This window comes from Astyanax mexicanus, chromosome 11 (genome assembly GCF_023375975.1).
Source record: "Astyanax mexicanus isolate ESR-SI-001 chromosome 11, AstMex3_surface, whole genome shotgun sequence".
NCBI lineage: Eukaryota > Metazoa > Chordata > Actinopteri > Characiformes > Acestrorhamphidae > Astyanax > Astyanax mexicanus.
This window is the reverse complement of record NC_064418.1, coordinates 28,821,034-28,838,495: the sequence shown is the minus strand read 5'-3', so window position 1 is coordinate 28,838,495 and position 17,462 is coordinate 28,821,034. Positions and strand designations below refer to the sequence as shown.

The 17,462-nt window shown below is 39.4% G+C and overlaps 2 protein-coding genes across 11 annotated transcripts in view; both read left to right on the top strand.

Annotated features, from left to right (window-relative positions):
• lmo7a (LIM domain 7a) overlaps nt 1-17,462 on the top strand; it is a 76,836-nt gene that overhangs the window by 39,876 nt on the left and 19,498 nt on the right. For 9 of the 10 annotated variants that reach the window (XM_049485334.1, XM_049485333.1, XM_049485330.1 and 6 more), the window contains 8 exons: nt 3-116; nt 1,547-1,742; nt 2,553-2,802; nt 11,081-11,110; nt 11,694-11,805; nt 13,984-14,126; nt 15,344-16,028; nt 17,145-17,405. In XM_049485334.1, coding sequence (XP_049341291.1) covers nt 3-116; nt 1,547-1,742; nt 2,553-2,802; nt 11,081-11,110; nt 11,694-11,805; nt 13,984-14,126; nt 15,344-16,028; nt 17,145-17,405 — 1,791 coding nt within the window. The remainder of the gene's footprint in view (nt 1-2; nt 117-1,546; nt 1,743-2,552; nt 2,803-11,080; nt 11,111-11,693; nt 11,806-13,983; nt 14,127-15,343; nt 16,029-17,144; nt 17,406-17,462) is intronic. The other variant, XM_049485331.1, reaches the window with a different exon arrangement.
• LOC125805027 (LIM domain only protein 7-like) lies at nt 6,712-10,303 on the top strand. Its single transcript, XM_049485340.1, has one exon. It carries the CDS (start codon nt 8,153-8,155, stop codon nt 8,927-8,929), a length of 777 nt encoding a protein of 258 aa, XP_049341297.1. The 5' UTR covers nt 6,712-8,152; the 3' UTR covers nt 8,930-10,303.

Sequence of the window (17,462 nt, the reverse complement as noted above, 5' to 3'; positions counted from 1 at the left end):
AGGTTCTGATCACAATCTACTGGCTGGGCAGAAAGGCACAAGTTGATCCAGCGTATAATGGACCTTACCTAAACCTGAAGGCTTTTGAGGGATTACTAGGAACAACATTATATAAGGTAAAGAAATGACATGCATAATGTTTATATGGTTCATCTATGGATAAACTATGATCCTTCCAGCCTGGAAAATTGCAAACTCATTGCATTTCTGTCCACTCTGGGTTTTAAAAACAATGCTGCTAAGAATGGAACCAAGTGGTTACACTGCAGGGCCAAACCCTTAAATGCAAAGTAAATCATAACTTCTTCTGTTAGGCAGTTGCAGTATTTTAGTACTTTTTTTTTTGCTTTGTTAAACAGTAAAAGGCAGTTTGATCTATAATATTTAATATACAAAATAATTGTAATGCCTTCACCTCTTGTGATCTTCAGCTTTTTTATTTGTTTGTTTTACATATTTATTCTTGGTGATTCCAGAATTCACATCTCTAGAATTAGATTAACTTTTAGAACAATAATTCATTATTGGATCAATTTTAAATAACAATAATGCGTGATATATGTTTTCTACATAATTTTGACTGGTTGCCTCCTGATTTATTCCTTCTGTTTAAATTTTACCATAAATAATTCTATATAAGTCTAATTTAAATCTTTTTGTGCTTTATAATAAAAAAATATATATTTTTTATCTGTCCAAATGTTCTGTTCAAAACTGTATATAATATGCCAACAGTTCTATTAAAACCTGTGACCTGCACTCAGTGACGTCAGTTTCTTTGCTAGGAAACACTTGGAAATCTTAGAGATGTTGTTTTTTGTGTGATGGTAAAATTGTGAGAATACACCAACAGTACATTAATTACTGGTCAAATCTGTTATTTTTTTCTATTTTTAAACACAATAATATGTTGAAAATGCATTAATAACTGTTTTTAGACCGTCCTAAATAGAAGAATCTAGTTTGTGGTTAGCACATAGACTTCAGGCATAAATTGGGGTGAAGTGTCAGCTCTGATAATGGTTGAATGATTTTTAAAACTTTAATGATAGCTGACTTGATGATGAGTCCAATCTTCTGTACTTAAAATGTACCCGCATAACCATTGGCTTGGACTCAAAACAGATTATGTATTTAGACTTGTTGGAACTGAAACACATTATATAGTTCTATGGCTGCTGCTGAATGGTGGCTGTTAGCAAGTCGGAACATGCATCCACCACGGAGGTCCATGTGAACGGCAGCCTTTTTAATGCTGTGTCTGTTTCGATGAGCTCAATACAGACATAGCAGAACATGAGCGAAGACTTTTGTACACATGTTCCACTTCATTGATGTGACTCAGAAAAGGAAAAAATGGGCATTTAAAAAAAAAAAAAAAAAAAAAAAAAATCTGTGTTTTTAGACTAGAGTTTGAGTGTACATGAGGAGGCTGACCATTTATCCTGAAGAGCTGAGTCAAGTTTCTGTGCTTCTGTACTGACTGGGCTTGTGTGTGTCTGTGTGTGTGTGTGTGTGTTGCACTCTTTTCCCTCGTGCTCGACAGGCACTAGATGATTGCACGTCTCTACGGCGCAGTGTGAGAGAACGTGAGTTTGGAGACAGCTGGTACTCGGAGAGAGAGGAGATATTTTCTCTGCAGGCAGGACACAGGAGAGACGACTCTCTGGACAGTTTAGACTCGCTGGGCTCCAGGACCACCAGCACGTCATCAGAAACCAAACTTAAGGGCAGTAGTGAGGGTAAGACACTGGGGCATCTGCTGAAGCTTTGAATGGTCAGCACTTCTTCAGCATTTCTTATGTTTAGTATTCTATATATATATTACATAAAAGAGTTATATTGTGTGAACCTGTGTGGTGGAAGTATATATATTTGCTTTGATTTTTTTTTTTAGTGTTTGTGAATGATAAATATAAAAAAGTGATAAAAGCCATGTTGAAAGGCACACTTTATTATAATTGTGCTGATATTATTTTGAAAAAAAAAAAGATGGTTCATTTTATGGAGGAGATTTTTATGTTTAAAAAAATATTTAAGATTTATTCTTTATATGGATTCAGTTTTCCACAAGGCTTGGCGCCCTCTAGTGTTATGTTTTGAGTGCTATTGGTCTCTCAAACATTCTAAAGGCCAAAACACAGTGGTGTTTTTAGACATTCCTGCATTGTAAGATAAGTGTGGTTTCCAACAGACACTCACTATTTTGATAAAAACTGTTCTTTAAGCTCTGTCCGTCAGTTCGATTTTTCCCACCATGTGTCTAAGCCTGTGACTAAGCAAGGGGTTGTAATTAGGGGGGATCTCTGAACTCTCAGAGCTTTGAGCTCTCTGATCACCTCAGTGAGAAATTCCTCCTCACTCCACAGTAGCCCGTAAATTAGCCTTCCTCTATTCCCACCATTACACCATCGTTGGTTACCCCAGATAACTTCTATAAGTGTTTTGAATGTGTGTGTGTTTGTGTGAGAGAGAGAAAGAGAGAGAGAATGTGTGAGAGCGTAAAAGAGAATTTTTTTCCCTTACGTTTGTCTTCATCTGTCCTCTCACAGGCTGTGGCAGTGACCCTGAAGCAGAGCTGGGCTTCAGAATGTCAGAAAACAAGGACTCCCTCAGCTATCGCCGCTCGCTTGTCGTCACCCCCAAGACCACCACTCAGTTCAATCAGTTCCTGCCCACCAAAGACAAGCAGACCGGCTACGTTCCAGCCCCCCTGCGCAAGAAGCGCGCTGAGCGTCATGAAGACAACAGACGGAGCTGGGCCAGCCCCATGTTCACCGAGGAGGATGGAACCTTTTCTAGGTAAAGCCTTGAATATCTTCAAAAAGAGCTCATGCTGTGAGGTTGTTTTGATCCAGACTAACCTTGGAATATCATCCACGGCAATGTTTGTGGTACACCTCACATTTGGTACACTTTTTTGGATGCAGTTTAAAGCATGCTTGATGGAAAAAGTAGCTCTGGTCTTTTTCATAGCACTGAACAGAACTAGAAATGTCTTCTTACTCTAAAATCTGTTACTTTTCTCGCTCTTAATTCTTTCAGTTAGCTAGATTTTCAGGTGCTTCCACACTTGACTCAATTGGTTTTACCTTCAGACTTCTCAGTTTGGTCTTAACCAAACATGCAGGTGTTAAAAAACATGAACCATGGTCTGGACCAAAAAGAAACAAAATTTGCTCTGACTAAAAGAGGTGCTTTCGCTTAGAACAACCAAGCCATGGTTCAGTTTGATTCGAGTGTGAAAATATTTTATATTATATGTAGACTTACATATAATATCATACTACATTACAGGAAGTTGAGACACGCCATTGTCACCCATTAAACAATAGAAAAAGAAAATATATATTCTTGAGTTGTGCCCAAAATCTGTGCATCAGGCTGCAGTATGGGCACAGATTACACAGATTATGCGGTATCATGGTTCTTCTATCTACTGTAACTGTAGATTATTAAGTTATTAATGGGAAATCCATTGGTTATTCTGCTGCAGGCAGAATATGGCACAATTCTTTAAGCTGCTCACAAATAGGGCTGCAACTAATGATTATTCTGGTAGTCGACTAATCTGATGATTATTTTTTCGATTAGTCAGTTAGTCAACAATAATTTCTGTCATTTCTAAAAACAATTGAAACAGCTGAACATGAAATTTAAAAGACATTTAAATGTCTGGATGTTGTTATGCTGATATTTAGTGAGTAAATATGTAATCTGTTGTGTTTGGCCACTTTTGTTGACACAGACTAAGTTGGGTGTAAACTGTGTGAGTGGAACATTTACCCATCTCTTATTGGGCTTCTGTCCCCAGCACTTTGTGTAATGCGGTATTGCTACAAATTAGCGATTTGTCGACTATGAAACTTGTAGTGGACAAATTTAGTTGATTATATCGATTAATCGTTGCAGCCCTACTCACAAAACCAAATCTGGTTAAAACGTCTTTTGTCTGCAATCAATTCAGAGAGAAAAACACAAAACAGGGAATTAATGCAACTTTAATGATACTGTAACTGATGAAATGCTGTAATTTATCATTTTTAGTGTCGTATATCTGAATTCTGATGCTGTCTCATCCCACTCTGTGTTGGTATTGTGTGTGTATGTGTGTGTAACCCCTCTTGGATTCTGGCCACAGTGTTGACAGAGCAGGTAAAGCTCCTTCTCCTGTCCCTGAAGCAAACATCCAGAGTTCCATGCCAGCCACCCAAATCAGTTTGGCATACGAATACGAGAGCAGCGATTCGGACACCGATCGTCCGGACCCTGACTTAGTCCTGGATGACCTGGCCAGCCGTAGGTTTCACAGCCCTTCTCCGGTACCACCCACCAACTTTGCCTTACCCATGAGCTCAGTGGAGTCCACGGGTACTGCCCGAGCTTCGTGGCCACAGGTCACTGTCACTAATGTTCCCAGAGAGACGCTGACTTATTACAGGTCAGACACCATACCAAGACCACCATGCTTCTGTTTGGCATTGATGCATACCAACCAACACTAACATACGCATCTCTTTATTTGCTGTGTTTTTAATTTATTTATTCATTTTTTTGGTCTTGGCTTGATTCTCTGATCAAACTCATTTTGAACGTCCGCAGTCTTCATTTCATTGAGTTTTTCAGTTAAGTTTGGTTTGGTTGGTTTGGATTTGAGTTTGATTTGTGCACGCATGGCGGTTTGATGATGTGTGCTGAGGAGTGTATCTGTGCAGTGACTCATTTACTTGGCCCATTCTCTCGAGCAGCAAGGAGGCTACACCTCCCCAGACGCCTACAAGGAGGCCTGCGTCTGCCAGCATCTATGCGTGTGAAGACTCTGAGGAAGAGGATGATGAGATCGGCTATGCCGACCCGGTTCAGGACGATCTTTATGCTCGTAAAGTGGGCCTGATCACTCAGGGTTCTGCCTTAGTGGCCTATGATAAATTTTTACCCAAGTACTGGACACCAGAGGAGGACGCTCACGTGCAGAAGATTCGTCTGGGCTCTCAGCGTCGGCCCTGGTACAGAAAGATCCAGGGGTTCAGGTGTGTCTTGGCGCTGTGAGGGTAACGGCAACTAACCACATAGAAATATATAACCAGATATAAATATGCAAAATATGATAATACGAGATCTAACATTTTTTAAATCTGCAATAATATTAATATTTACACCACTTTATTGTTTCTACACTTACTGTTAATTTTATCAGCTCCACTTTCCATATAGTACTTTTCTTTTTAGTTCTATAATTAGAACTACAGACTATAAACCGTCTGCTTCTATACATACTTTATAATCATAACATTTTACCCTGTTCTTCGATGATTAAGGCCACCACAGAGCATGTGTTATGTATTGTTATTTAAACACCTCAATGTAAATCCTGGACTGTAACAGTCCAATCAGAATCACAAAGATCCAGCATCCTGTGCCCAATCAAGAAGAACTAGAATTAATCAACACAAACTGTGCAGCGAAATATGATAATCTATGATAATCTATATCTGACTTCATCTACAGCTCTGGAAATATTAAGAGAGCACTTCAGTTTCTGAATCAGTTTATCTGATTTTGCTATTTATAGGTATATGTTTGAGTAAAATGAACATTGTTGTTTTATTCTATAAACTACGGATAGCATTTCTCCCAAATTTTTAATAAAAATATTGTCATTTAGAGCATTTATTGGCAGAAAATGAGAAATGGCTAAAATAACAAAAAAGATGCAGAACTTCCAAACTTTAAATAATGCAAAGAAAAAAGTTCATATTCATAAAGTTTTCAGGAAAAAGTTCAGAAATCAATCAATCAATCACAGTTTTATGCATCTTGGAATGTTCTTCTCCACCAGTCTTACACACTGCTTTTGAATAACTTTATGCCACTCCTGGTGCAAACAATTCAAGCAGTCAGCTTGATTTGATGACTTGTGATCATTCATCTTCCTCTTGTTTATATTCCAGAGGTTTTCAATTTGGTAAAATCAAAGAAACTCATCATTTTTAAGTGGTTTCATATTTTTTTCCAGAGCTGCACATGGTGGAGCAGCTAGGAAAATGTGTGTAATGGAGTGTACAGTGAGCAGAGTGACACAGTGTTTAAACACTCCAGCAGCACTTCTGTGGCTGATCCACTCTACCAGCACAACACACACTAGCACACAGTGTCACTACAGTGCTAAGAATGACTAGTCACCTAAATAATACATGCTCTGTGGTGTCCTGTTCTGGATGGTCTTATTAGTTGATGTAATACAGATTTTGTATTTTTCTATACTCTTTTATACATTTAAATGGCAATTCCAAACATTTAATTGGCATTGTATTGGATAACTAAAATCCTATTAATATTTTTTATGATCACAGCTTGGCTCTTTTATATTCTGTGTTTGCATGTAATCAAAATCTCCACCTTATGTAGCTTAATTACACATCTGTTCTGCTTTCTCCTGGTTAATGGGTTCTGATTTTGTCTTTCTCTTTCCTCTCCGTTCTCCCTCCTGTCTTTCCCTTCACTCTCTGACCTCCTGGTATCCAGTCGGAAGAAGTCTGGCTCATCCTCAGAGGATTCAGACTATGATGGGAATCCCTGGCTGTGCTCCTCCTGTCCCTCTCGCTCACACTCTCAGCCCCCTCCCTCTCACTCCCACACACCTGAAGCTTCGGCTCAGCCCACTCCCAGGTCCTTATCAGAGTCCCACCTACAGTAGGACTGGCCTCTCTGTGGCTTCTGCTCACACAGACTAACGACTGCAACCTACTGAGCTGATGTGTACTAACCTATATTATCTTCTTTAATTATCATGTTTCTTTATTTAAGGGCCACCTTGAATAGTCACTGCTTATATAATCATATATTTAGTTATGCAGCAAGGAGGATTTTTTTTTTTTCTTAATTTTTTTTTTACTGATTTAAAAAACCTAATGGGCTTCAAACATGTAAAATTCAATAGGCCTGTCACATTAGCTTTTTTTTTCATTTGGACAATGCACTGTCCTGAAAATAATTGCAATAAATGATAATAGTTTTGATCTGTAGATAATTTTGATCCAGTAAAATAATCTTAATATAATAGCATAATAATGCAATTGCACTCATTAAAAAAACAAACAAACAAACAAGTATTTGTAAATATTCTAAATAAATAGAACTTAAATAAAATAAGTATGCTGTTTTTTGGTCAGCATACCAACTTGTCTATAGTAATATTGTCTCCTTGCTAAGAAAAAATTCGGCCAACAGCAGTTTATATTAAAACACGCAGAGTCATGTTGGAAGTTATAAGGAGTGTTTCACCCCATAAAACTTTTTTAATGGAACCTCAAAACAGAGTTGTTGTTTACATATCAGTCTTAAACACACAGACGGAAAGAAATCCTGTTGACTTCTAAGAGATATACAACTCTGAAAAAAAAATTAAGAGACCACTTCTGAATCAGCTTTTCTGATTTTACTATACTATATCTACTATTGATATATGTTTGAGTAAAATGAACATTGTTGTTTTATTTAATAAACTACAGACAACATTTGTCTCAAATTCCAAATAAAAATATTGTCATTTAGAGCATTTATTTGCAGAAAATTAGAAATGGCTAAAATAACAAACAAGATGCAGAGCTTTTAGACCTCAAATAATGCAAAGAAAAGAAAGTTTTAATAGATCAGAAATCAGTATTTGGTGGAATGACCCTGGTTTTTAATCACAGCTTTAATGCATCTTAATATGTTTTTCACTAGTCTTACACACTGCTTTTGGATAACTTTATGCCACTCCTGGTGCAAAAATTCAAGCAGTTCAGCTGATGGCTTGTGATCATCAATCTTCCTCTTGATTGGTCAAATCAAAGAAACGTATCATTTTTAAGTGGTCTCTTATTTTTTCCAGAGCTGTATAAAAATATATATAAACTTTCAGAATGCTGGATAAGAAACCTTTAAAGTGTTTGTTATTTTGCACATTTATATCGAAACATATTAAACTTAGGTGGCCCTGTAGCAGTGCATACCTGTATTCCTGTAGCATCACTTTCATGCAATTCTACTGTACTTGCCTCCTCTTCACTTGCTTTGTCCTCTTGTACACTGTGCATACTCTATCCCTGTCCTCTCGCATGCTCTGAAACCTGCTCTCTCTTTCCTTTCACTCGACTGTAGCCCACCCATGCAGCCCCTCACAGTTGCTCAACCGAGATCCAGACCCTTCATGTTTGAGCCCCCTGATTTCTGGCCCAGGCCGGACCCTACCTCAGGCCCTAGCCTCATTAAGTGTGAGAAACGTCCCCTCCGGGGGCGCGAGCACCCCATGGACCCCTACAACGTGTCTGAGGACATCCTTCCTGATTTGGAAAACGACGACATGTTTGCGCGCCGCACCAGTGCCTTCCACACCAGCAGCGAGCTGGCCTGGCAGAAGTATGGGAACTTCTTCACCTCACACCGCAGGAGAGAGCCTGACATCAGAGTGGTCACCCAGCCACGCCGCGAGGAGCCGATATACCCCGACATCGAGAGAGATGATGTGCTCTACCGCAGAGTCCAGCTCCAGTACGCACAGCGTCCTCTATCAGGAGCGCCCGACAACTACAACCCTGTGCCTCTTCCAGAGCCCTGGACTCTACCTCCAATGCTTCAGGCCAGGCTGCTGTGTCCTCCATGCCCTCCATGTCCTCCATCACAAGAGCAGCCAAAGCTACCAGAGAGGCAGAGCCAGGAGGAGCACAATAAAGCTGATGATATGCTGGTGAGGAAGCTGAGGATGATGCAGGTCCAGGGCACATGCAGTCCGTCTGGGGCCGGTCAGGGATCATCTGTCACTCAAACAGGCCCCAGCATACCTTCATCCTGCAGCGAGGAGGACCTGCGGAAAATGCAGGCCATCAGAGAGGCTAGCCGCCTGAGATACAAGAAGAGACTGATAGCCGAGAGACTAGGCTTCTGAGTGTGTGGTAGACATGTCCCTGCCAGTCCCTGCTCATTTCTGTGGATCATGGTACAGCCCATGTGCTCATCATATTGCTTATATTTCAGCCCATTTGTAGCATAATGAAGTTTGTTTGTTTACGTGTGCCTTTGGTTGACTGTTATGCATTAGTAGGTTTTATTTTGAAAGAGTAGAAAAAAGATTGTCTATATTTTCAGTTCAAATGTCATTGAGAATTACTCAGACATTTGATACAACAACAAGGGTAATTTATTTAGTATTTATTAACCATTTTAACTATTTATTTTCTTATTTAATTTAATCTAACTTATTTTAATGTAGCTTTATTTATTTATTAAACTGCATTGCTAACATTATGTCATATTAGGGCTTAATGATATGGACAAAGTTTACATCAAGCTATAATTTATTCGGTCAGTAGGGCTGCAACAATTATTCGCTATAATTGACAATGACAATTATTTCAATGTGTCAAATAATAATAAATTAAATTGTCGACTTATAGTTCATTTGTATCAGTACACAAAGTGCTGGGTAAAGAAATGCAGTGTCTGTCTATTTTTTTTTTATTTTGTTTATATGTCCTCCCCTGAGAATAATGCATTATTATAGAGTGAAAAAAAAAGATGAGAGATGGGTAACAGGCTAACTCATAGTTTACACTCCACTTAGTCTCTGTCTCTAAAAGTGACATAATACATATTTAATCACTAAATATCAGTACTTTCCATGTTTAAAGAACCTCTAGACATTTAAATGATGTTTTGATCACTTTTAGAGATGAACAACAAGGCATAAATAATCGCTGCCTAATCGACTAATAAAAAAAATTAACCATTAGATTAGTCGACTACCAGAATAATCAATAGTTGCCGCCCTATCTGACAGTACAGTCTAATTTTGATATTGAAACAAACAATCTAAAAGCCACGGAAAAACTGCGAAGAACACCCACAATGAATGTCTGCAATTACAAACCTCTATTACTCAAATAAAATGCCACTAAATAAATATAAATATAAATAAAGTGCCCTGTTTTAAAAAGCCAGTGGCAAATACTATAAATAATGTCTATTGAAATATCAGAATTGTGTTTTAAATCATATAATCAGTATTAAAGCATTTTATATCACAAAATAAGCATTTTCATACTGAACTGTTTATTTGCCCAGCCAGTGCCATAGATGAAGACTTGATTTATTAAGAATGCATGAGTTTGAATTTGCCATTGTAACATAAAAAAAGGATGTTTATTTTATTGTTTATGATTTATCATACTGTTTTTTTCTTTTCTTTTCTTTTGATCTTTTTTCTTGATTGCCTGTATGTTACATTGTTTGTTTGTCTGGTAAATAAAATGAGTTATTGAAACATCTTGTTGATGAATGTACAAAAGAAAAAAAAGCTAAAATGAGAACTTGTGTGGTTCTGCATACATTTGATCTGAGCGACTTGATGCTGCTGCTGCTGCTTTAAATCATGAGCTTCACACAGGCTTGTGGAAGTGGGAGTGTAATGACCAAAGCTGTGGAGGAATGTGCAAACCTGAGTAATGTCTATAAATAACACGGGCAGACACAGCTACCCTTTACAAGGCTGCCCACAAGCCACCCTGGCTAGAAATTCCCCATAGCTGCAAGATCCAGTGAAAGCTGGAAATTACGCTTTTGTGTCCGTGTGCATGGAAACACACTTCCAAAGCACATGCGGCGTGCGAATGCCAAGTACAACACTTGAACTGGTAGGGAGGATGCACACCTGTAACAAATTATACAGACTTATATCACCCCTGCATGCGGGGAACTCCCGTTTCCAGTGACGTAAGTGTGCCTGTCTCTTTTCCAAAAGTTCCAAGGGTTATTATTATTGCCGATGTCTGGATTTCTTCTCTACAGCCTATGTTCTCCTCTCTGTAAAGGAATGACAGCATTATAGTTGTGGTCCTGATGAGAGATGTGAGTCTGGCAACCAACTGGGTTTTACTAACCGAGATTAGTCTGGATTGCTCTGCCTGTTCTGAATCGAAATAGTTTTAAATGGCTTTTGAGTGAATATCTGTGCTGTACTGAAGGCCTGATTTGTATTTTGGTCAAATACTCACATTAAGACCTGGCTTGTGTGTGTGTGTGGTTGTCTTTGGTTCCCCAGACTGTTGCATAAGGACTCTGGTAGGGCTGGGTGAGTAGATGTCTGAGGGAAGGAATGTGGCACGTTTTTTTTGCTCAGCTGTGTTGCCGTGCCTTTGTCCGTGCTCTGCTGTCTGTGCTTTGCTCTGACACTGAGTGCTGACGCTCACATTGCTTTGGTCCCCACGGGCCGCAGGCCAGCTCTTTTCAACGCCACACAAAGTGGAATCAACACATGCTTACAATGATGCTGCATAATAACACCTTTGGATAATAACAACATTTGCATTGCATTGAATGGAAAAGTCCAGCGCCTTAGAAATTCAGGAAACATCCATAGCTGATGCATAGACAGATATACACAGCTAGATATAAACAGCTAGTGCGCCGTTTGAATGCTAACAGCATGCAAAAGCTGGTTTACTAACACTGGAGAATATTCCTGCATGCACAAAGGCATGTAAAATGCTCTAAAATTACTTTACTTATATATGTTTTACTGTTTATTGCTTTGTCATGTCCATAGAAGGACATAAAGGTGCTAGACTGGTGCATGGCTCTCTTCCCATAATGAAAGGTGAATGCTCTGTATTCTAATGTTCATGTTGTGTGTATTTGTGTGTGTTTATTGACAGGAGCAAATCAATAGGTGACATCCCAATTGAGCAGGTCACAAAGCAGGTCCAATATGAGCAGCTCCAGAAGTTCCGAGACCAGGTGAAAGAGAGTGAGGACAAGTGGCAAGATGTGAGTATGAGCTCTGCTGCAGGGGCCTTGTTTTATTGTGCTGCTTTCTTTTGCCAGCTCTGTTTTTATATTTATGTTTATGGCATTAAATCAAAAAATGCACTTACAGAAGTGCTTTGCTGTCCATTTAGAAAATATCCTTAGCGAGAGTGGATAGGCCAAATAGGCCAGAGTCCAAAGACACCAGTTAGCTCGGATAGTTTCAAATGAAAAGACGGTATGGATGCATTTTTAAGACCATTTTTGAATTTTCAGATACCAAGTTAATCTGATTTTCTCTTTATTTACATTATTTGTGCTATGCCTTCCCCAGACACACCAATGAGCTCGTCAAAATATAAATCTACTAAAAATGTTTCAAATTAATTAAACCATTAAAAAGTGTTTTTCTTGGGTATAACTACAATATATAATCACTTTTTATTCTACGAGTGTCAAACTTTGTAGGTACACACGATTCAGTGTCATTTTGGCTGGGCCGATGTGTACACAGTGTGCACTTCTTTTGGAAAGAGCAATGCTTTCGGCATAGTTTTTTTATTTTGCTAATGGAAAGATTTATTAATTAGCATGTTTTGGCTAAAGTATGCTAGAAGAACAGTAGCTGACAGAGTCAAACAGGCCACGAATTTAACTTTTTCTAATCAACTAATAGACATTTATAAACAACTTTTTGAGCTCCACATGACGTTCTGGTCTCCACTCAGATAGTTAACTTATAACTGGCTTAAGTATGTGAAGATCATCAAATTCTAGCTTAGTAAGGTAGCAGTAAACTTCTTACAATACATTTTCTTTTATTTCTAAAATGATCACTGGTTTGAATCCCAGATCATGCTACTTGCCCTCAGCAGCCAGAGTCTGAGAAAGCACGATGGCCATGATGGTATTTCTGTTAGCTGTTGACTCAGAGTTGGAGGTCCAGTGCTTTCCTTTGAGCGTCAGCGATAGTTCAAAAAGAGAGACAACTCGAGCGAAATGTCCCAACTAAGCTTCTTTAATATATTTACATTCTGCTAATATGCATTTATTTTCAATAAACATATTTATGCAGCTGAAACAGGGAGCCTAGTGCATCCCACATTTATAAGCATTAGCTTCTGTTGCGGCATAAGCTTTTGTCCTTAATGACATTTTTGCCTTACATTACTTTTACTTTAATACTTTAAGTAGTCTTGAAAGCAGTACGTTTACACTTTTACTTGAGTAAAAAGCTTGAGTTGATACTTTAACTTCTACAAAAGTATTTTAAACCCTAGTATTTATACTTTTGCCTGAGTAATGAATGTAAATAAAAGACAAGAAAATAAATATTCACTTAAAAAGCTTGAATGTCTATATGGTTTTACTGGTCATGCCAATAAGGTAGTGCCTTGGGAGTTGTTTATTTGTTTGTTTGTCTCTTTATTTGCTTTAATGAAACATTCAGTTCGTTATTTCTCAACCAAAATATGTCAAAGCATCAAATTTAAAAAATATGGGTGGTGCAGTACATGCTAGCCCCTATTGATTCCAAACTTTAAAGTCTTTAATGGTACAACTTTAATATACCTTCCCAAGCAAGGAATGTTATATTTTTTCACCATTGTGTCACCAACATCTTTCTAAATTAGTAAAAGAAAATGCATCCAGTAAGACAGTGAGGCATGTAGTGCAGACCTACACATGACCTTTTGTTAATGTTTCTAGGGTAGGGCCTTTTGATGCAGAAACTGATCTGCAGCCTGTGGCCATCAAGTGAAAGCTGATTCTTCTTCTTGTAGAAGACAATAAAGTGTGAATAGATGTTTGTGGATAATGCCATATCCATCAGTATTCCTTTGATGAATTCACTCTCTCTTCCTGGCAGTGGTTCTGTACTGTAGGGTTGCAAGGGTGTTGGTAAGGACTTTTTCCTCAGTGCAGCATTTAGGTTACATACGGGCTCCTAATTCACATGGGACAAATAGAGGCAAGCTCTCAAATAGGACACCACTTCAAATCTAGTCCACCACCCCCCCCCACAACGCACACACTTTCTCTCGCCCTCTCTTTTTCTCTCTCTCACTCCCTCTCTTTATCCTCTTTCTCTCTCTTATTTCTCCACCTGCTGCTGTGTAGGAATGAGCACCTGAGTGCAGGTACATAAGATGGATGTGGGTTTTTGTAGGGTCAATGTTGTTGTCTTGTCTCCTTTAGGATCTCAGCGCATGGAAGAACAGACGCAGGAGTGTTAACTCCGATATAATGAAAAAGAAAGAAGAGAGGGAACAGATAGAGGTCCTCACTTCAGGCAGCAGCACCAGGAAATCCAAAACCTTGAGAGAGATGGCTGAGGAGAGGTAAATTGCACCTCACCTGCACCCATGCATGCATATCTAGAGATTAGCAATAACAACTATATATCAGTGTCCAGTGTTTACTTTATTTTACTGAAACACAGACATTTATTTTCTAAGCTTTTTACAGTCAATTAAAAAACGTATTCATATGCAAATGTCAGGAAACCCATGGCCAAATTACAGATTACACATTTTTTGCCATCTGCAGCTAATAAAATATTTCCGCACAATTTTATTTAAAAAATAGATTTCAGTCTTTTAACATACAAAACTATATATAATAAAGTCATTAATGTGGTATGATAAGATGTAGTTTTTGTAGTGCAAGATCTAATCACACAATCTCTTTGACCTTTTATTCAGGAGATATTCAGGGTCATTCCAGTAGTAGCTTCAGTTTGTATTACTTTGATTTTAATTGTGGATTTTATAAACCATGTTGCAGAAGCCATTTTTTGTTCTTTTTTTGCTCTAGCCATTTTAACATTGAAACAGTTTGAGATAATTGTATAGTTTGAATCCAGGATTTGCTGATATTTAAAGGAATCCATTTTTTCCTCCACCCATGCAATACTGCATAGCGCCAGTGATGGCAGCATAACCCCAAACATGATATATTCACTGCTATGTTTTACAGTTTGTTTAAAATATGAGCTGTTTCGTTACACTACAGTTTAAAGGTTGAACTACCTATTTATGAATCTGTTATGAAGATAAGTAAGCATTGTGCGGCTGCTTGGCAATGATCACCGCTGGGGATTCTGGGAATTGTAGTTTCGGGGCTCAAATTCACTGATTCTTTAACACCCCCAACCATCGCCCAGCTCCTCTGTTGGTGGCCAGTGGCAGTGCAGCACTGCCCATCACAGTTACTTTAGTTTACTTTAGATCATTAGACAGTTGTGTAGTAGAGCCCATCTTTGAGAAAATGACCAAACTTTGCATGCAACTGTAGATTAATTAGTTTAATTCTAATTTAATTCGTCTTTTTAAATAATCTTATTTTAAAATGTCCACTTTTTTGTCCAAATAAGATTTAAGTTAAAATTACAAATAACATGTCTTTTGAAACATTTGCTTGAAAACTCATTTCTTCACTCACTAGAAAGAGAAAGTGTAGTCTCTGCCACTCTCTAATCGTTTCCGAGCTGATTGTGTGCGAGTGTAATCTAATCGTAGTGCCTTCCCTGCCTTGCCTTCTCCTTTTCACTATGCAGAGAGAACAGAGGTCCCGGCAGCTACAGGAGTCGCTTCAGTGCCTACTCCACTTCTGAAGACCAGGACGTCTTCGAAGATCCAGCACCCAGCACCAGGTCCATCCTGTCTCGCAGCTACACCGTTGATAATCCCTACACTCTTAGAGAGAAGCCAGCGGTGCGCTCTCTGCCCAGTCTGAGCGATGAGGAGCCTATGGCTGGCAGCGTGGCATCCGACGAACCAGATACTCCAGCGAGCCCTACTTACACCAGCCCAGGGAACGAGGTAAAGATGAGCAGCAGTGGTAGAGAAAACCAAACCAGCAGTACCAGCCGCAGCCTACTGGATGACCCAGTTCCATCCAGCATCACCAGTCGCTCCAGTAGCAATAGCAGTCCTCCGTTGGAACCCAGCATCAACAACAACAGCAGCAGCTTCAAGCCAATCGAGAACTCCAGAAGCTCCATTACTCCTGTGCCTGAACCCAGGCGTCTCTATGGAAGGCCTGAGGAGGATCAAAGCCAGACCTATTTGTATAATAAGCCCGATTCAGTGGAGACAAAGCAGCCTGGGGTGGCTCGAGTTTCCGCCTCCCTCCCCAGGAGCTACCAGAGATCGGATAGCGCCCGGCTTACCTCTGTAGTTACGCCCAGGCCTTTTGGCATCCAGACAAACAGGATCGCCTCTCTGCCTCGAGCCTACACGGTGAGAGACTTTACTCACAAGTGTCCTCACATCTTAAAAACCTTTTGATTTTTAAGGGTCTGGAAATGTGCTGTTATGCCTAAATGTTCATAGACAGAGAAGTATCTACACAGTTAATGCCTGATCTGTTTACAAGTCTGTAAAATATTCAGCATGCTAATTCACTTGCACTATTGGAGCGAAGCTGCAAATTGAGGTGAGAGTAATTTGGTGAATGGTGGGAACAAGATAATTATGTACTTAGGCCTAACCTAAGCATGTGAGCCACATGTTAATGGTTAGATGACCTGACACTGCTCTCAGCACCTGTGTATCAAGTACTGCATGGGTCTACATCTAGCAAAATTCACAGAACAGGCTCTGAGTGGTTCAGCGGGCTAAGCGCTGCCACTATGATTACTATGAGATCGCCAGTTTGAATCCTGTTCATGTAGCTTGCCCTAAAGGAGCACAATTGGCCTTGCTCTCTCTGGGTGGATAGATGACGGTCTCTCACCACATCACTTCAAAGGGGGATGTCCGCAGGTGTCCAAAGGTGTCTGTGAGCTGATGTATCGGAACTGACTTGCTGCGCTTTTTTTTAGCAATGTTTAAAAACAAAAAGCAGTGGCTGACTTCACATGTATCGGAGGAGGCATGTGCTAGTCTTCACCCTCCTGGTGTTGGGGTATCATTAGTGATAGGTAGAGTCCTAATGAGTGGGTTGGGTAATTGGCCATGTAAATTGGGAGAAAATGGGAAAAAAATAAATAAAAGCATAATAATTATAATAAAATTCACAGAACAATGCTAACCAAGTTTGACCATGCTTGATCATGCTGGTTGACCAGCATAACCAGAAATACCAGGTTGATCAACCAATATGACCAAGCATACACAAAATCAATTAAAACATACACTATGTTTCCCAGGTTTAAAGCACACTGACAATCAAAGACCAGTTTAGACCATCTGAAATCAGTTACCATCAAAAACTTGCATTTTTACACTCGTATTTCACAGCAAGGTAGTGTCCCACACAGTATACTAACAGCCTTTGAGCTTTTTTTAGATGCAGTGATGTACTTTAATAATTCTTCCACTTTAACTAAACTACTGTTCTCTAACTGCTCCCAGCTGGACGACTCCCACAAGCGCCTCAATGGTGAGACAGAGAGCTCCAAGAAAACTACAGTTCCTAGCCGTTATGCACAGTTTATGAAGGAGGACGAGGCAAACTCCCAGACAAGCTCTGTTCATAGCAGCAATGAGGATGAGGGTGAAGAGGAGGAGGAAGAGCAGGTAGCTCCAGCTACTCAAACATCCTCCTCTGTTACTCCTGTCAGCCGTGTGTCTCCACAGCCTAAAGCTGTGTCCCCTGTCAACAACACACAGCAGGTGAGTTTACATACATGATACGATTATCCTTGTTAATCTGCCTACTAGTATCTGAAA

Coding starts and splice junctions, on each gene's coding strand:
- LOC125805027 (XM_049485340.1), top strand. CDS start 8,153: ATGCAGCCCCTCACAGTTGCTCAACCGAGATCCAGACCCTTCATGTTT.